Source organism: Triturus cristatus, chromosome 1_1 (assembly GCF_964204655.1).
Source record: "Triturus cristatus chromosome 1_1, aTriCri1.1, whole genome shotgun sequence".
Lineage (NCBI taxonomy): Eukaryota > Metazoa > Chordata > Amphibia > Caudata > Salamandridae > Triturus > Triturus cristatus.
Window position 1 is genome coordinate 16175052 of NC_140579.1, and position 20589 is coordinate 16195640.

The window sequence follows — 20589 nt, forward strand, 5'->3', positions numbered from 1 at the left end:
ATTTTTTGAAAACGTACTTGCTGCGAGTACAACAAGCATTGGCATAGCCACTAGGTCTCGCCTTTGGGACCTTATAAGTGTTTAGCCATGCAACAGGTGATGTTGTTGCACCAAGGATATTTTGCTGGATAACTAAACACTTATAAGGTCCCAAAGGCGAGACCTATTGGCTATGCCAATGCTTGTTTTCAGTTACTATTGGCACTGTTCAATATCCACGGATAGTGTGCTTGTTTTATTTGGAGAGGAGGATCTCCAACTTCTTCCTCAGGATTTTTGCCAACGCGTTTCGACCTCTGTATGCAGGGGGATGCTTTAGCTTTTATAGTGAGGTCTTCATCACGGTATACCAAGCTTTCACAAATCATATAACAAATCCCACCAACAGTGTGAATCATTGTTTTTTTCTTTAGACTCTTTCTGTATGTTTTCTATATTGCAGGCAATATTTCCACAATACAATTGTGAATCGTTGGTCCAGCTGCTGTTGAACTCCACCAGTTCCTCCTAGCCGCGATAAGTCGGCTCTTTGTTTCTCCATGCCCATCGCTTTCTACAGTTCATTCTATCACTTGTGCTGCAGAAAGGATAGACAGAGCAGCACCTCGTACCTTCATAACACCTCACTGTTGTATCTGCAGACACTCGTTTATTCAGCATGCTCTTAGTTTCTCCACGTCCATCGCCTTCTACAGTTCATTCCACCCCTTCAGAGGTCATCGCTTCTACACACACCTCTGCAGCCCAGATGTAATCTTTCTGTTGTAGACTTTGATTTACACATGGAAATGTATTTTATTACTCATGAGAGACCTGTGGAGGTTTCTAATTTTCCTCCATCTATTAACATGCGTGTATCCATAAGCAGCAGCACATGGGCTAGTGAATTCACCATTGAAACATTTGAATCAGCTGGTGATGGACACGTATATGCATATGTGTTTCTACAGGCCGGCAGCACGTCGGGATCCATGGACAGTGGTGGGTACTCCACATTTGCTTTCCCACGTATCATATGCGCCTCATCTAGAATGGAAATGTGAGAGAGGAGTCGTCTGCTTCTCTATTATCTGTTGTCCACAGTCGTGTCATTCCTGAGCGTTGTCTTCTTTTCTCTCTTCCAGAATACCTGGAGAAGTATGGCGACCGGCCAGTATGGGCCGGCTACCGCAGGAACCACAAGGGAGGAATCCCGCCCCAGAAGACGCGGAAAACCTGCATTGTAAGCCTGGCTCCTTGGTGCTTGAGGGTTGGGACATTGTGTCCTGTGCTAGCAGCTGCCTTGATTCCTGACACATGCTCTCCCCGTAAGAGTAGCAGTGCAACATCAGTGACCATATTTCACTAGTCCTGGTAGATCAGTCACTTCATTACCAGCTGTTAATATTTGAATGTTCCCAATGCCTAGGCACAGCTGCGCACTATGATTTCTGCAACATCAACAAGGGCCCTCTGGGCCCAAACAGAATAAGCAACTCTCTCTTTGAAAACCATCTAGGGCTGCATGTATATAGATGGTAAGCAATATCTTATCAAACAAGCATTTGCAATGCAATAGGTCTCGCACTATTAAAGTTTGAGCTATTGGCATTGCTATTAATAATGCAACACAAATAGCTCAAACATTCAGTAATGCGGGACCTATTGCATTGCAAATGCTTGTTTTCTTAAGACATGGTACGGGGCAGAGTGAGAAAGGGGGTAACAAAAACGAGCAACAACATCCTTCCAAACACTGCAGTTTGTTATTACAGTCTGGCTCCAAGGAAACATCTGAGATGTACCGAGGAAAAAGCCCTGAGCTGAATAAAAACATTGACACCTAGACGAGGTTTGTCCACTTATTGTCCGGGTGGAGGGCTCCGATCACCGCCTAAACCTGCCGCGAAGGCGACTTTTACGAGCCGCAGGCTCTCCGAGGGTGAAACATGTCAAATTCCAAAACCCTGGCCCATGTGGATTCGGAAACACTAGCCCATGTGGTCACAATAGACAACCTATCCGAGGGTAACACAGGCAGAATAGGAGACTGTGAGAACGAGTCAATTGGTGAACGAGTAGATGCATGCGCAGGTCACGTACGTACGAATGAATTAAAAAATGAATGACTGGGCACAAGGCTAAAGTATTAGTTAATGAGTACTGGCAGAGCGCAGGCACCTCTCACGAGTAGATGACACCACCCTACAACATCCTGGCCTCCCTCAGTCTTAAGCATTCATCCAGCCACACTCTCATCCCGACATCTAGAAAGACAAAAGCAAGGGGATGAGCCTGATAAGCATTCTTTTTCTCCTCCACACAGCCCTCCATGACCTCTCTTTCACAGCGTTCGAGGCTCCCACCGTGCTCGTCGTCGCTGCCGCTCTCGTCGCTCATGAGCCCGTTGGAGGGGCTTTTGGCGCCGTTGGGTCGGGTCCTCCCCAGGAACTCAATCCCCTTGTCCATCATGCCAGGCATGGTGGGGCTGCGGTGTGTAAGGTGTGAGTAAGGGGCAGCCCCGCGCCTGGCCGGCTCTGGGTCTCTGGGAGGTGGGGAAAGTTAAACATGGAGTCGCGGTGGTGCTGCTGCAGGCGGCGCTCGGTTACGCTTATAAACGACGCCCCTTTACGCACAGCAGGAACGTTAGAGCAGAGGCGGGGTGGTGGCTGAGGTCCGTTTGCTTTCCGTTATGCTGTCTGAGTCTGAGGACAGTTACTGGGTGCCGCTTTTCAGTCCCTGGTTGTTCCTGTCCGTCGGTCTGTGCGCTGCTGTCGCTCATCGCAGGCAGCCGAGGAAAGGAGCTTTGGTCAGTACTGCAGGAAACACCGAGGTTTGTTAGCCGCTTTCTATCTCCTAGGAGGAATCCCGCCCGCATGTGTGCTTGGACAGCAGCAGCCCTGCTCCAGGAGTGAGGGACACGGATGGGAGCGGTGGTGGGGGAAGCGGAGGGCACAGGGGTGTGGGGGTTTGGAGCAGGAGCACATAGTGGTTGCGCGGTGCCTAGGACGTGCGTGTTGAGAAACTGCATGCTGGCTTGCGAGGGAAGCGGGACAGGAGATGTGCACGCCGCGTGGCTGTAGGCGCGTACACCAACTCAAATCCGCCAAAAGCCTGCGCGTGCACATCTCCTGTCCCACTTCCGAGGCAAGTCAGCAACAATAGATCTCGCTTGCGAGCAGCGCTTCGCGCTGCGTTCGCAGGCGAGACCTAAAAAGGACCTTATTGGTGTTTATGGCAGGCTGGTAGTATGTGCTGCCACAGGTCCCTGAAGTCCTTTTATAACCCTTTAGGTATGCGATCGGGATATGAGCCGTAATGTCTTAGACTATGTGTCATTTGTTCCAGTTAGTTTTCAGGACAGTATATAAAAATAGCTGACTTCCTTTATCTTGGGGCATGACCATAAAAGAAATTTGTTATGAAGAAACATTTTTTTATTTTGCTAATTTATTTATTTTACCTTTCAACCCTGTCTTTGGACAAAAGCAAAGTAGTTGTAAGTTTGACATTGTCCTGATGAAGGCTCCGTGACTTACTTTCAAGAGCTGAAAAGTTAGTTAACTCTTGAACCAGCACCATGTGCATTTTGTAGAACTAATTGCACTGTGAAGACTATACTGCACATTGAATGTCTATTGCATGATTGGCACGCAGTTGTTTCTCAATGTATTTCTCTTACCCTTTCTACTTTACATGCTGTGCATTTAGAGATTTTCTTTTCACCTTCAGCTCACCACTCTATGTATGTTTACCTGTGGAAATAGACTATCTTCAGGAGAGCACTAATTAAATAATGCCATTGACTCTGTTATCCAGTTAAAATCTTCTTTTACTCTTCAATTCATGAAAAACAGCAAACTCATTTCATTCCTGACAAATTTCCAACTTCTTCAGGGCTAATCCTATTTATCACAAGACAATGTATTTCCTCTGGTGTGTTTTGTCGCTCATCGTATTGGGCGCATTATTAGAAAGTAAACCAGAAACGTAAGGGCTTTTAGTACTCCATATGGAAACGCTAAAACAAATGTATATGGTGCACTCCTATTTTTGATTAACTCAAACGCCTTCCTTGTGTTTTGAAACTACATACATGTGCTATGCTCTGACGTGTCCTGTCTGTTGCATGTTTGTATAACATTTTGATTGATGGTTGATAGAAGGCACATACACAAGTTTTTTTTTTTTTTTAAATATGGTTGATCACACAGAACCATGTTAGACTCTGAATATTTTTATCCTGACTTTGTTTTCAGTCCGAAATGCATTGGGCATAAATCATATGAAGCGTATCATTTATGGAGTATAAAATGATTTTGCAAAATGGCAGTATCTGATGTTAATTTGTATTTTGTTAAACAGAATACTTCAAGGAAGGGTTAAAATTGATAATTAAATGTATACTCTGGATACATTGATGAAGTTGTGTATGACTTTTTGATAAATTCATAATGTAGTGCATGCTGTTCACACAATCATTATTGCATGGGTTCATTTCAGTACCCTACAGGAGCCATCATGCTCTTAGAAGTTACAAAATGTGTCTGGAACGAAGCACTGTTTTTTATGGAATAAAGAATAAAAGCTGAATTTAAGTGAATCCCAGAGCTCATCCCATTATTCATTTGTGGACTGAGTGGTGTCCTCCCCTTTGTTCAGTTTGTGTTTCTGCACTGTATGATCGCAGTGCCTGCTGCAGCTGGGTATAGGTTGGAAATGCACCACTGGGCGTTGTAAAGACTGACCCATGGAGTGCTGTCCCTTTTGTTGCAACAGTTGCTAAACTGGACATATTTATATAAACTGTAAAGGGTTGCCCTATCTATAGAAATCTTCTCTCCTCCAAGCACCTTTTGCTCCCCAAGCCAGCAACTTGTGCTTACGGTTGACAAAGAGGTTTGGGTGCCAGATGCAGTTGATCTTGCTCCATTGCCAGTATTTATTACTCACCCTCAGTTTCTTAAACATGTTTTTATTCCTGACAGAGAGGAGAAAAGATCTGTGGAAATCCCTGCCCCATCTGCAGAGACCAGAAGCTGGGCCTACACCATCAGGTATCGATCAACCAGTTTCTACTCTTGTGTTCGCTTGCCTGCTGGCGTGTGTGTGTCAGGCTGTAGTGTCTGGTTGTGCTTGGGCCCATCTTCCTCCCACTGGACTACTGTGTTCGTTTTTGCGGCATTGTGTGTGTATTTGTTGGTGCTTTCAGCCATACAGGTGTTTATTCCTCCTATACACTCACTGCTCATGTCCTGTGTGTCTGCCTGTCTCCTTCCTCATACTCTTCTGGTTGATGGCATTTGTAGCTGTACGTTGGTTTTTGCGGTTCACCACTTGGCCTTCCCATTACTCCTGCCGCAGATTGCATGCTTCTATTTAGGACTTGTGTTTTTTTATACGTTGATAGCTGCCGCTTTAGGAAGGATCTACATCCTTTCTCTTCTGCTGCGCATGGCATGCTTCTGCTGGCCATGTTTGTATTTTATGTTGACCGCTGCCGCTCTAGGAATAACCTACTTCCATTGGCTCTTGCTGTACTTCCCAGGTTGCTGTACTTGGCTTGTGTGTCAGTTTCTTGGTGATTGCAGTTCTAAGCCTGTCCTGCGTCTCATGTTGTCTTTGTGCTGTTGCAGAACGTGAAGCTCCTGGAGCAGTTCATCTCTCCTTACACTGGCGAGATCCTCGACCCCATGCGCACAGGTAAGGATCACGCACATATGCACTGTTCCTTTGATATCAGGGTTGCTGATGGTGCTCTTAATCTGACATTGAAAGTGAGATTGCTTTCTTTGAGATCTATCATTAACCATGAATGTATTCAACAGGATCCTGCTTTAGATGCATCATTTCCCCATGTACTTCTTGTGAATATAGTAGCTAAAAACTGGCCTACTCATGTGAGGGAACAAACCCTACTGTTTTGTTTGTCCCAAAATACCAACAGATCCTCTGAGGGTGACCAAATTCGCCACCAGATGAGGCCCACACCATGGCATGGACCTACTGCTTTTTGTGGGGTGCCCATTTATGCCTCATGTGGGTATTCAGACCCTACAGGCACCTGGGGAGCCAAATAGTAACTACTGCTTTCAGGGATTTCCTTTAAAAAGATAGAAAATGTTCCCTTAACAACAGACTCAACTCCTAATGTACCCCCCGAAGGGATGCTCTGACTCTCAAAATGTGGCTCTCGCCAAGGGAGAAAGAACCATATACAAAGTCCTTGTAGATGATGTCCTGAGGGGGAGAATTAATGCTCAAACCAGACATAGGTCCAGCAGTTGGTGTACTTGGAAAAAATATCCCATTGTGGTAAATTCAATCCATATATGTGGGCATCACTGTAAGTGCAGAAACAGTTCCTCTGGAGTGCAGCTGCTCGGATCAACTTTTGTGGGAATTCCAGAAATAAAATAATCTACGTAAATGTAGGTATGTCCAGCCCTCCTTCCAAACCTCCCAAGATTGCATCCTCTGTTTATTGTAGAGCAAAGGTGTTTCATTAATTGCGTCCTTAAAGTTCTTTGTATTTTCCAATTTGTATTTAATGATTTCTAGATCTATGTGTACAACAAAACCTAGAGGATTGAACATCCGGCCCAAGTAGAGCCAAGCTAGACATTCACATACAAGCTTACTAAACACATATTGTAAAACGACCCATACCTACTAGCCCATTCCATCATCTCCGTTCTGAAATATTATCAGCGAGCCGATCGTTCACTTAATTTTATTTGAAGAGTTTTATATAGCGCTGGCTAGACCCGGAGGTATCCGAGCGCTTTACATGAGAAACAGTTGTACAAAGTTACTTAATAAAGCTGCAAACTTTGTTTAATGTTTATGTGCTAAACATGCTTGAATTCCTTTATTTGCATTTAGCTAAGAACACTTTATTTGCTGTATTATCACAAAAGTGTTTCTTAACATCACAACAGTGTGTTCATTCACAGTGCCAGGTAATTAAAAACAAACATGTACATTTTAAGACACATTTTACAAAATTCAACTGTAATTATTCATAAGAATACATTTATTTATTAAGTCCTGATGTAAATCCACCACTTCTGCACATAATTCATCCACTTTAAAGCATTGAAGCCAGGCATGATGGAAAGTTATTTATCTTCAACCCTGGTTCTCCAGCAAGGATATTTTTCCATTTGTGTGAGTTTAGAGTAAACCTCAGTAGCCAGAGAATCCCTTGAAACATTCTTTCAAATAATTTAACATTTTACTATTTTCTTTCTTTCTTGAAACATAACTGTTTTTTAAAACTCAAAGCCCTTTAAAAAAGACTGCCTTGGGGGCGTGGCCTGCTGCCGACGGGAATGGCCGCGCAGTAGTGAAGCTCTGCAGCGCCACTCCCGAAATATCCGGATAATCTGTGCCCCACGGTCCCTGCCCGTGCAGCAAGAGGGTGCTGGTGGTTCCGAGGCCCCCGCGGACCGATTGGCAAAGTTTGGGGGCGTTTGGAGGTGAAACTGATTTCGCGCTCCACTCTCCGGGAGCTGGTGCACTGCCGCGCGGTTGCTGGGTGCGACCCGACCGGACACGACGGATGCTGGAGGCTGCGGCGCCCCGGGCGGCTCGGGGGCTGGTGTTGCTGGGCCCTCCAGTCTGCCTGACATAGCGGATGCCCCTGCGGAAGTGGGAGCTGAGGGCCGGCGCCGTACCGGAGGGCGCTGGCGGAGCGGTGGGCCTTGTGGTGTGGCCGCCGAGTAGCCAGTACCTGACAGTGGAGGCGACGGCAGCGATGCGATAACTCATGCCTGCAGCAAGGGGCGAAGTAAATCAAGAGCTTGCTGGCTCCGGGCCCCGCGAGTAGAAGACGTCACTGGGTGAGGAGTGTGGCCCAGGCGGGTGAAAAACTACGTGGGACCGAGGTGGCGGCCTGGGACGCCTGGTGGGAGGCGGCCTTGGGCGCAGCGCCGCCCCTGTGGTGTGGGTTCAATCGGTGGGGCCCGGTGGCCTCCCCTGCACTTCCGAGACCCCAGCGTTGAGGACTCGGGATCGGCGACGCTCCAGTGATAAAGAAGCGGTGGGTTCCTGTGCTGAATGGCTGATCGCCACGCTGCCGGTGGGCGGTCCACCGGGACACTGGCGTGAAGAGGAGAGCGGCGGCGGTGGAGGCGAGACGCTTGCAGTGTTGGTGGCAGTGAAAACGGCGCCGCCGGAGCTGTTGGGGTGTGTGCTGGGACGAGTGGGCGGCCACACCGGCGGCCCGAACACACCACCGGAGCTACAACGAAGTGGGCCCGGAGGAGGTTCATAAGCCGGACTGACGCCAACAAAACAGCCTGGCCTCGAGGGGTTTCTTGGTGCACTGTCCCGGAGGTTGGTGATCCCCCTACTGTGCTGGGGTTGGCGATGACTCCCCGGAATCCATAACCCGCGAGGGGTACAGATAGAACGCTTGACAGGGGTGAAAGTACGACGGGGTCGCCCGCCACCTCCGCGGCCCTACCTGAGAGTGTGCTGAGAGACTTGCCAGTAGATCCCTGATCTCCCACTGCTGCGACAGGGCAGATCTAGGCCGTTGATACGGATCGAACGACGGCCGGTTAGGGAGTGTTGGGGTGCCGCCTTGCCGAGCGGCTGAATTCAGGGGCTACCTTCTGAGCTACGACGCCAGGCTCCCAGGGGTAGGGGCCTCTGGCTGGAGCGTGGTCATCCCACCGAGGTGTAGCGGAGGTCGGTGCGGATAGAGACCGGCCTTACCCACGCTCTATTGCAATACCCTGACATCGGGTGGAGTGCACTGGCGACGCGGGTGCGGTCAGCGACAACCGACAGGCCGGGTGGTGATCTCCAATGCAGGCGGCGGGGATTAGCGGCTGCGCCTTCTAGCTGGGGAATGCTCACCGAAGGGAAAGCATGCCGTCTGGGCGGAACAGCAAAACGAAGACGCAGGCCAAACTGGAGAAATTTGCTTGGCACCAGCAACTGAGCGGAGATCGGGCTGGGATGCCGGCCTCGGACGGTAAGCCTGACCCGTCGAACAAAGACGTTTTGGACGCCATCACGGCCGTCAAGACGTCCCTTGAACAGCGGATCGACACTGTGGCCCCCGATGTGGGTCTGATCCGAGAAGATGTGCGAAAGATCGCTGACTGGGTGGGAACAGTGGAAAATATCACCAAAGAATTGTCGAACGACACCAGCCTCCTCAAACGAGAGGTTAGTGACCTGCGCGCCTCCCATGTGGTGCTTGCCCGATAGCTGGACTACTATGAAGGTAGAATAACGTGCAAATTATTGGTGTTCCGGAACGGGCAGAGGGGCAAGCGGTGGACCTCTTTGTCGAAGACTTGATCCTCACTCACCTGCAACCTAGGGGACTCTCCAAGTGTTTTTCCATTGAGAGAGCCCATCGGGTGCCGGGAGGATGCCCTAGGCCGGGGGCCCCTCCTAGACCTATTTTGGCCCGAGTATTTAACTTTCGTGATCGAGACATAATCCTTCAAACGGCGAGGGCGGCACCACCCGTCTCCGTGGAGAATAGCAACATCACGTTCTTCCCGGACTTTACCCTACGAATCCAGAAACAAAGACGGAGCTTCCAGGAAGTAAAGAAGGCCCTTCGTGAGAACAATGTCAAGTACGCAATGCTGTTCCCTGCCAAGCTTCGGGTGGAGGCTGGGGGCAAATCATGGTTCTTCATGCGCCCGGAGGATGCATGGGACTGGCTGGAAGGTTGGCGCACTGTGGACAGCCGGAAAAAGAAGAAACCCTCGGCAGCAGATGCGGCTGCTGATTGGCGCCAGCAGAGGCACTCACCTTCACGCTCTGACTCTGGGGCCCCGGGCCCTGCGGGGAACACTGATTAGGGACAATGGTAAGATGGTATGTGATCGCACAGGGCAGCCCAGAAATTCCCCTTTAGCTGTTCAGGGAGCGGACTGCTAGCTTCAGGGTGACATTATGCCTGGTACTGGTGGTACTGATGTGGGGAATGAGCTGCTCCCTTGATTTTATGGCCAACGGGCTCTCCATGGTAGACAGCCGAGGGGCAAGAGCCGATCCTCCCTGTACATAGATGGCCCCCCCTCAACGATACGTTTCCTGATAGCATTGTTGTTCTTTATGGGGTTCGGGAGGGGTCTAGCTCCACGAGGAGATACTGGGTGGAGCGGGGTTCAGGCTAGTCGGGCGGACCTCCAGGGAATTATTCGGCCTGGCGTGAGTAGGGTTTGCGGATACGGGTAGGGGTTTTGTAAAATGTCAGCTGCCATGATGGGAGTGGGGCAGCACACGTTTCCTCGAAGTGTTTATGGGGGGGCAACAGGCACTCTGCGGGTTGGGGGAGGCGGGCGGTTCTAGTCCCGTTCAGCTGGGTAGCAGGGAGGGAGGGGTATGTTGTGGGGTTGCATTTGTTGGGGGAGTTGTTCTGCACTGTTCTTCTGCAGTAGTCTTGCACGATACCTTTAGACAAGATATGGCACTAATTGTTTACCTATTGATTCTTGGTTTCCTCTCCGTCACACTCGGAAAGGGCGGGGGCGGCGGGTGTCGTCGCTGAGGGTGATTGCTAAGGTAACCATATACAGGGTTCACCTCGTCTGTTCCGAAGCGGTGCTATTGAGGTTAAATGGCAACGGCTCAGAGACTTAGTCTAATGACCTGGAACGTTAATGGGCTGGGTGATAAAATTAAGTGGAGCATAGTGCAGCAATACATACACCGTCATCGTATTGACGTAGTGTTGCTCCAAGAAACACACCTCATAGGCGGCTCCTGTCACGCCCTAGACCGGAAGGGGTACCGTATGATTGCCCACTCTGGCTTTACGTCGGGTTCTAGAGGGGTGGGAATCCTCCTGACAAAGGGCTGCCCCTATGTGGTACACACAACTCATTCAGAGCCTCAGGGTAGATATGTTGCTTGCTCAGGAAGCTGGGAAGGGAGGGCCCTCAACTTGCTCTCGGTCTATGCACCGCCGGGCCTTCAGCGCCAGACCCTGGCGGACGTTGGAAAGATACTACTGACCCTGCCGGAGGGTGCGGTAATTATGGGCGGCGGCTTCAACCTGACGATGGACGATACAGTGGTCCGTACCCCACCCCGAGGGAACGATCCGCGGGGCTCGCAACTGAGCAATTTCGCAGACGCATTCGGTCTGGTGGACGTTTGGAGGTGGTCACATCCCCGAGACACGCTTTATACTTTTAAATCCGGAGTGCATGGAAGTCACTCACGGCTTGACTACCTGTTCACACATGCGCAAGATATTCATAACTTCACAGATTCCTCGAGCTTGGCACGGGGGATTTCCGATCACTCCCCGGTCATATCTTCCTTTGGAGTCAGTCTAAAGCGACAGCCTGGCCCCATCCGGATTCAGCCGTGGTTGCTGAAAATCCCGCACATCAGAGACTCCTTGCGACATGACACTGATTGCTATTTTGAAGAAAATGAGGGGTCGGTGGCTTCGGCGGTAACATTATGGGGCGCCTACGGGGCAGTTATTAAAGGGAGGGCGCTGTCATTGATGGTGGGATACAAAACTGAACGAAGACGGCGGGTTATCGAGCTCGAGGCGGAGGTACTTCAGCTCGAACAGGGGAGTGCCCACACCTCTGCCCACGACGCCCCACACTTACTGGAAGTAAAGAGACGAGATAAACAACTGCTCTATGAAGAGGCCAGTCGCCGATCCCTAGCCACCCGACACAGAATTTATGAGCTGGGGGAACGCACGGGTAAATTGCTGGCATGGCTGGAGCGGAAAGAAATGGCGGCGCGATGGGTGGGAGCGATCAAAGGGCCGGACGCGAGGTTGATCACTGACCCTCAAAATATAGCTGAAGCATTTGCTAAGTACTATGAGCAAATATATACCCCGCCGCAGGACTCGCAGGCCGGTTGGGTGGCAGACCTCCTTGCCACCATTGAGGTGCGATGTCTCTCCCAGCAAGAACAAGAGACTCTGGAGTCTGATATCTCATTAGAGGAAATTCAGACAGCCATTCGGGATACACGCTCGGGAAAGGCCATGGGTCCCAATGGAATCCCGATGAACTCATGAAATGTATGGCTCCGAAATTGGCACCCCACCTGCTAAACTTATACAAGGAGTGCTATGAGACTGGCACCCTTCCGGCCGAAATCCGCATGGCCACAATAGTGGTAATCCGCAAACCAGCGGACGAATGTGCATCGTACAGGCCCATCTCCCTGATCGCAGTGGAAGCCAAAATCCTGGCTAAGCTGTTGGCCAACCGATTGCTCCCATACCTCGCGGCCTTGATCCACCCGGACCAGTCGGGTTTCCCGCCGGGCCGTAATACTGCACGGAATCTGCGTAGAGTCCACGGGGCCCTAGGTCGGGCGGTGACACTCCAGGAAGATGCACTGTTACTAGCGCTCGATGCCAAGATGGCGTTTGATACGGTAGCGTGGGAGTATCTATTCGCTGTTCTGGCCCGTGTGGGGCTGGGCCCTCGGTTGATAGGATGGATTAGACTACTGTACACCCTGCCTACGGCCTGTGTATCAGTCAATAATCACCGTTCGACCTCCTTTTCCCTGGGTCGTGGCACGAGGCAGGGCTGCCCCCTGTCGCCGCTCCTCTTTGCCCTGGCGCTGGAGCCTCTGGCGGTCTGGATCCGAAAGGACCCGGAAATTAGGGGCCTCAAATGGACAGCAGATCATGAAGACCGCATCTCGCTATACGCGGATGATATTTTACTATACTTGGCCTCCCCCAAGCGATCGATTCGGCGGGTACTGCATATCTTTCATATATTTGGGGCCCACTCTGGATACCAGATCAACTGGTCCAAATCCCAGATGTATCCACTTCGGGGGGATCCGCCGCTTAGCCCCAGGGGGTACACTATACCGGTGGCACTACAGGGCTTCCAATATCTGGGAGTTTTTATAACATTGGATACAACATTATTCTATGAGCGAAACCTAGAGGGCCCGTTGCAGCGGTTCAAATCTGATGTGATCCATTGGAAAACGCTGCCCCTTACACTCCTGGGCCGGGCAGCCCTCTTCAAAATGTTAGCGCTCCCCCGCTTCCTCTATGCCCTTCAGAATACGCCTATCCCGGAAGCCTATTTTTTAAAGATCGACGCAACACTGCGTGGACTGTTGTGGGATACCGGGACGCCGCGCATTGCAATCCAAAAACTAACTATGGGCTGGTACGACGGTGGGATTGGACTGCCGGACCTACGCCTTTTATTACCAGGCAACACAACTGATCGCGATCAACCAGTGAGTGTTCGGGGCGCATGATGACCCTAGCTTCCGAACCGACCACTGGCTCATGGGGAAGGGTGGATATAACAGGGCACTATACTCAAACCGAAGAAAATAGGTCTGACGGGCCCCACGGCCAGGACGGTGGAGATTTGGCATCTTCTCCAGAAGCGAATGGGGTGGTATGGGCGGCTGACTAAGGCCACTCCGCTCTGGGGACCGGATTGTCTGGGACGGCTGAGCACCTATGTGGGGTTCGATAAGTGGGATCTCATTGGCATCTCTACAGTAGGGGACACATGGGTTAAAGGCAGGAAGGCGACGTTCGCAGAACTGCAGCTTAAATACCAACTTACTCCCTCTGAGCAGTACCGCTACCTACAAATTAGCCATGCTATCGATTGTGTAATACCCGCTGAGACTCCTCTTCCAGACTACTCGCCCTTGGACGACAGACTGTTGCTCGATCCAATGGACCGCAGGGCTAGTTCCCTAACATATAAAAAGTTGATCAATAACCGCGATGACACGATGCAGAAAATACGGGCCAGATTGGAATCGGATGTGGGCGGGATGTCTGATGAGGACTGGAGAGATGCGCTTGCCTCCCCTTGGGAGGTGGCGATACCGATGCGGCTCCGCCTGGTCCAGCTCAAGGTTCTGCATCGTGTATATTTTGATGCGATCCTATTGTGCAAATTAGGTAGGCGTCCCAACGAGCTCTGCATTCGGAATTGTCCTCACGTAGGCACATTCACACATTTTATGGGCCTGCCCCCCCATACAACAATATTGGACAAAAGTCACCCGCCAGATGGCGCGGGCCACCGGTAAATTGGTTGTTCCCTCCCCTCAGTTGTGTCTCCTTAACGTGTGGAGGGATACTGACCTTACCCCAGCGGAGCAGGATTGGGCGGCGCTGGGTTGGGCCATAGCCAAACGAAATATTGCCCAGAAATGGGGGGTTGCCGCCTTGCCATCATTGAGCGCCTGGGCCAAAGACATGGATCTATCGATGGTGGCGGAGAAAATGGTCTATAAAGGTCGCGGTTGCCCCAGAAAATGGGACCACAAATGGGGACGGTGGAACAAATATAGAGGGGACATTTGTATTTCTCCCACAATAGAACTCCGACGAGAGAGACGGGCCTTAATGGACAACCTGGCTACAGGTGGGACGTCCGGAGCTCCGGGAAACACCTAATCATACATTCCGTGGGTTGGAGCCCCCCTGGTCCCGGGCTGGTCGGTGGGTTGCCGGTATAGTGTATTATGCTGGGTTTGTCTCTGCGCTAAATTACCCTTGCTGTGATGCTGGTCGCCTATGATGCCCTGATATGTACCCTGTATGATTACGTATTGCCTGATTGTCACGACTGCTGTAACTGCTGCAGATTAAAATGTTAATAAAAAGTTATTTAAAAAAAAAAAAAGACTGCCTTTTAGGGTTAAAAAAACAAAATGACGGCTTTGAGATCGTTGCAGTGATATACTATTGTAATTGTAAGACTTGCATTGGGGGAAGCTACCATTGGGAATGTGAGGCTGGCATGCGTGGGGGATATACCATTCTGAATGTAAGGCTGGCTTTGAGTGGGCGTAGGAAAGTACCCCTTTCTGACATGGTCACCCCCACTTTTTGCCTGGCGCATGATGTGATTCCGACTGCAAGTGCACTGGGTTCCGGCTAACCAGGTCCGCAGTGCCAAAGCTCTTTCCCTAAACTGTACAGTCGCCCTCCCCCCCCTCCCCCCCCCCATTGGCCATACCTATAGCACCCTCTTTAAGTCCCTAGAAAATAGTAAACCTGGTACCTAGGTCCTGAGGTACTAAGAAGGGCCCCCCAAGAACTGCACCACAAATTGTGCCACCCTAGTGGACCCCTCACCAAACTCGTGCAGGGCTACTATCGCAGGCTGCATGTTTTGGTCAGGAAACTCACTTGAGTTGGGATTAAGCCGGCTCGAAATAATGTATCTGTACCCCGGACCTGCCAGGAGCTTTTACCTCAAATGGATTTCAAATCAGTGGTGTCCTTCCCATAATCATAGCCGTTCACAGCAAATTTTGTAACAAATGAATCCGTATAGATTAATTTTCTTTGCGTAAGCATGTATTTTTTTTGGTGGTTTAAGGACATTGGATATGACGTGTCAAATATCCTGAAAAATATGTGCATTTATCTTTGTATGGTTTGGAACTCCCTTCTGGGGGAGTTGGAATATTTTCTCATTGTGTGTAATTAAAAAGTGTGCGTTAAACACTAGCTTGATGTAAATAATGATGTCCGTAATGGTGATAACGGAACATCTCAGCTTAGTTAACAGAATTGAGGTACATATCCTCTGATCCAAAAACGTATAGTATTCCAGCTCCGAGAGCTTGGAGTTTACAGTTTCAACACCCCAATCATCAGCATGTAACCCAGGTACCCTCACTTCCCCCATTGAAACCCTAAGCACATATAGTATCTGTAGGATCTCCGTAGGACCGAATATGTCGCAAAGAACTTTATCCCAAACAATTCTATCAGTAACCGGAGTAGCTTAAATGTTCACGGGAGACAAGTCTCTCTATAATGTATGTGAAGAAGAGTGGGGAGCCAACACCCCGCCGACCAGTTCTGTAGCAGAGGGTTCTGGAAGGTAGTGGCCATTAATCAGCAAAAAATAAAACTGTCAAGTCCACTCCACAGGAATAAAACAAACAAGGAAAGTGTTATCCAAACATATATGCAAGGCTGGACTAGATAAGTGTGTTTCAGCCATGAAAAGAAAACACAGATCCACTCAGGAGGATTGTTTAAAACTGAAGAGTCCTCAAAAGAATCAAAAGAAAATCATCTTGACCCATATAATACCCAGAAGCAGATCGTTGAAAAACTGGTGCCACCTGTACGTTTAAAGAATCATAAAAATTCAAGTGTGATGGATCTGTATAAAGTACATCAGCTGCAGACGGCGCAGTAATAAATTCAATACTTGCTTCAGTTGAGTTGTTGGCAGTTGTAGCAGAGACCGGTATGGATTGATGTGCATTCTCTGCAGGTGTGTCTGCGGTGGACAGGCCAAGGCGGAAGCTTTTGTTTGTTGACAAACGTCACAACCAAGGACATATTTTTTGGCCTGTTGATAGAAGCCATGCCACCAATAATTGCTGTACAAACGCAAGGAGATGATGGACGGAGCGCTGAAGCTTTTCAGACACTTACCCTCCAGTCACTATTAGATCTGGGTTGAATCCATCATCGCCAGTTCAGACCCAGCCATATGCAAATCAGTTTTGGCCCAGTTCCTCATGGAAACAGTCCAGCCAGAACTGCCAAGCCAGTTCTTCCTTGGACTTGAAACAAGAATCCTGCCACCGGTTTTGGGGTAACACCCCTCATCAACCCAGCTAGCTTGAATCTAGTGGCCAAGTGAGCAAGGGACCCACATCTGGACATACCCTGCCAACTTAGGGCTCACAAAGCAAACAAGGAGATGATGGACAGAGCCGCAAAACTTTTCAGAAACTCACCCCCATGCACTACTAGATCTGGATAAGCAGCAGAATTGTGACCGCCACACCTGCATGTGCAGAAGCAACACCTTGGTGCACAGCTATCACTAAAGCTAGTCTGTGGTTTTGGTTTGGAATCAATCAATCACCAACTGCTGGAATAGTTACAAAAGGAATGTTTACTCTAGTGTTTATTAGTATTAACAGCAGCTAAAATATCAGTCTATTCTCATTTTAGAAGGAGTAATTGCTGCAACGTGGCAGTCGAAACTGCAGATTTGGTCGCTCAATCAGCCAAAGAATTCCCTACAACATGTGCTCCCACACGCTGGCGACTCGATGTACGTTTAAAGTGAGCATGTGGCAGCCTATCTCTGAGGTCTGCCACTTTAACCCAAAGTATTTTATGCTTGATGGTGTTGCCTTTGGAATCTTTCTGAGCCCAATAATGTAAATTATTGTTAAAGGACTGCACACAGTAATACAAATAACTCTCAATAAGTATTGGGAATTCAGAATCCATATGGTCGCGCGCAAGAAGCAAAGCTTTTAGTTTAGCCAACTGCGCAGTCCCCTAAGGACAGAGTACGGGTTTTTTTGGTTGGAATTTTCCACCCAAGATCACACCTGCAACGGTGGCACACGCTGCCGAATACTGCTATCTGGAGCCTATAAGTAGGCTGGGCTGAACCATCAGCGTGAATATTCTGTTTATACCGTTCAAGAGGTAAGACCAAATTGGGCATGGGATAAACGTGGTCATACTGCAAGAATTCTTGTGTCTGTAAAGGCGGGTCAAAGACAAAGTCTACATCAACAGCTGTTAAGGATGTTGCCCATTGTATCCATGTAGGATGGAGGGCTTTAGCGTTCGGAAGCCGTTGTGACAGCCTCCAAGGATGGCCCCGGAGTGACACCAATAATGCGTTTCCCTTGTGCAAGTGGCCGCTCCTTAGGAATAGCCATCTGCACTGCTGTCCGTATTTTTTCAGTGGAGGCAAAACTCATTTCTGCATTGGAATATAAATGCCATTTATATGCCTCTCACCTTTGTTAAAAGTGATATAGGTGGTTTGGGGTCCCCCATTTGAGGAGCACGTGCTGTCATTTTTGATCGTGGGTTGCCTTGCGGGTGTGTGTTTATTTATGTTGTTGTGTTGTAGAAAATGAAACCGTATTGCGGGCTCTGAGCCATATGGCCTGCGTTGTTGATACCTCCTGCCTTAGTGTCTATGCAAAGCTAAGTGCCTCATTGTATGTTTCTCATTTGTTCTCGTCACTTTAGCGGCCGGCCGGAAGGTTGTAGGCCCATACCTGTATATATTTGAGATTGCAATAAACGGTTTCAAAAAAAAAAAAAAAAAAAAAAAAAAAAAGTGATATAGGTGAATCCAATTGCCTTTGATAAAACATGTATATGTTACTGACGTACGTCAAGCAAGTCAAATTGTAAAGTTCTGAATGTATCAGTGTGCTCTGATTTCCAAAGTGTATTGGAAAAATCAGGATGAATTCATTCATATAGTGGTTTAATGCGGTGGACATATTCGGGAATGTATGCTCTGCCAAAATTAAGGAATCCTAATCGGGATTGTAGTTTCTTCAATGTATTTGGAGGTTGCAATTGTGCAAACTTCCCCAAAAAGTGAGGGGCAAGACTCTTACCCTGATATGCGAGTTCATATTCTAAGAAAAGGACACTTCTGAAAGTTGCACTTATAGCCACAGGCAGTAAATCCTAAAATTATGCAATCCACTCTGACAAGTGTCTGTTTAACTCATCATCTATCAGGTTGATATCATCTACATAACACAATGTGTCCGGGTCATTATGTAGAATTGACACAATGCGGGCAGCAAATAATCCCGGGCTATTCTTATAGCCCATGGGGAGCCATGCATAACTTCTTTGAATGCCAAGTGCAGAGAAGGCTTTAGAATCTCTGCTTTCAGGCGCTAGATTGTGACTTAAAAAAACATTGGCCATATCCAAGGTAATTTTGTATTTTTTATGGACTATATGGTTAATTAGTGCCATACGGTGTGTTTTTTGTATTGGAAATGCACGTGTATGATTGTTTAAAAGTCTGTAGTCTTAGACTATTGATCCGGTTTCAAAACAAGAAAAAGAAGATTATTCATCTAAGAGATACAGGTTCAATTACTCCAACTGCAAAAATATGTCTTTAACGGAAGATTTAGCATCTCGTTTAATGGGATATTGTGGTTGCACTTGCGGGCTGGACCTTATGGGTATGATATGATAAGGAGAGTCCTTATCCCAGCCAACGTAATTGCTGTATAAACCTGGGACTTGTGCAAGAGCCTATTCTGCTGCGTAGGCTTGTTTGACCTCTTCAGTAGGCCTGGGCAGAGTTCGCTACTGCACTACGCAGAGTTCCGCAAGCCGTGGAGTGCGTTAGGTCGCGCCGTTTGCGCTGATTTTTAGCGCCAGGTGTTTGTCCTGAACTGGGAAACCAGTGCGAAAGGCGGCATGCGCAGGACAAGCTCGCCCTGCTTCATTCTGACACTCAAGTAGACTTTCTACTCGAATGGCAGCTTCCTCAACACAAACAATGGTTTCTCAACATGAGCAGTCGCGCCCGCCCGCGTTGAGAAATCTCTCTGGGATGTGGTCTAGCATTGGATTTTCCTTGCTCGCGCTCACCAACTTAACGTTGGCGAGGGAGAAAAAAACTCCGCTCAGCTTTGTGGAGCAGAGTTTTTTGGAACTCTGCATGCTCCACGGAGCTCCGCGAATGGATCGGAGCGGATGAAGGAAGTATTACATCCTCACCCTGTGGTGATCTTTGGACAAAGAGTGGGGCCAATCGACCACCACTAAAAGGATGTCATTAGACAAAGTTAAATTCACCCAGAAGATTACTTTAATGGTGCGTTGTATGTCAACCTCAATTTTTATGTCTAAGTCATATAACCTATCTGTAGAAGCTACGTGGCTATCTAGGGTTTCAACTGTAATGAAGTTATCAGTTGCTTTCGCTGGAGGAAAGTCCTGGAGATTCCAGTGCACTATGGTGACTTCTTCCATGCTGTTGAGAAGAGTCACCGCCCAACTCCTGTTCAGAAGGAGGGTTTTCAGTGTCTGTGGCATATTTTGTGGTGATAGCCGCAACTTTCTTTTTTCTGAAATTGAGGTTTAAATGAAGGAGATTTCTCCTTCTTTATCTTTACGTCAGACAAGCGTTCTTGAACTGCTTTTCGGATGAGTCCTGCAAGAAACGAGGAGAACGTGTATCAGATTTCTGATACCTGTCTGAAGCCTTGATTCTAGTGCGATCACGAAAATCATAGCGTCTCTGAGGGCTCCTGGAGTGGAGAAAGTGAGCGATGTTTAACTTTTTGTGTTTTAGATTTATCCCATGGTTTTTTGACCAACTCACAGTTTTTGCTTGGCTTCCTTGTCTATACTAGGTTTGCTAAGAGGTGGTTTAGTAGGTCTGATTCCCAAATTATTGCGTCCTAAGGATGTATACACATTAGCAAAAATTATAGGTAGCTTACGTTCACGGTCGGCTTGTGCGACCGCTGTGAGCCTCTGGCGTATAGCCAGACATGCCTCTTCTACATAACATGTGTATTTGGAAAGCGCACGTTCTCCCGGAGGCATCTTGGTGCTGAATAACAGATGTTTGTTACCCAACTCAATGGTACTCATTTTATCGACCTCAGGTGGATGAAAGGCTGAGTGGACCCGCCGGGATTTGAACCTGTGACCATGAGGACGAACAGCGGCCCCTGCAGTGGACGCATTAGTCCACTGAGCTGCCAGACCCAGTTTCTCACTGAATGTTAGCAACATTTCCCGTGGTGGCTGCAATGATTCTATTAGTTTTATCCCCAAATCAAGGGCAGCAGCTGCCCCGTGCACTT

At 48.6% G+C, this 20589-nt stretch overlaps 1 protein-coding gene across 1 annotated transcript in view; it reads left to right on the forward strand.

The window, feature by feature from the left end:
- Window positions 1–20589, forward strand: part of MRPS18B (mitochondrial ribosomal protein S18B) — a 100925-nt gene that overhangs the window by 37570 nt on the left and 42766 nt on the right. The window contains exons 3-5 of the mRNA XM_085636660.1: window positions 1125–1222; window positions 4968–5036; window positions 5616–5682. Coding sequence (XP_085492786.1) covers window positions 1125–1222; window positions 4968–5036; window positions 5616–5682 — 234 coding nt within the window. The remainder of the gene's footprint in view (window positions 1–1124; window positions 1223–4967; window positions 5037–5615; window positions 5683–20589) is intronic.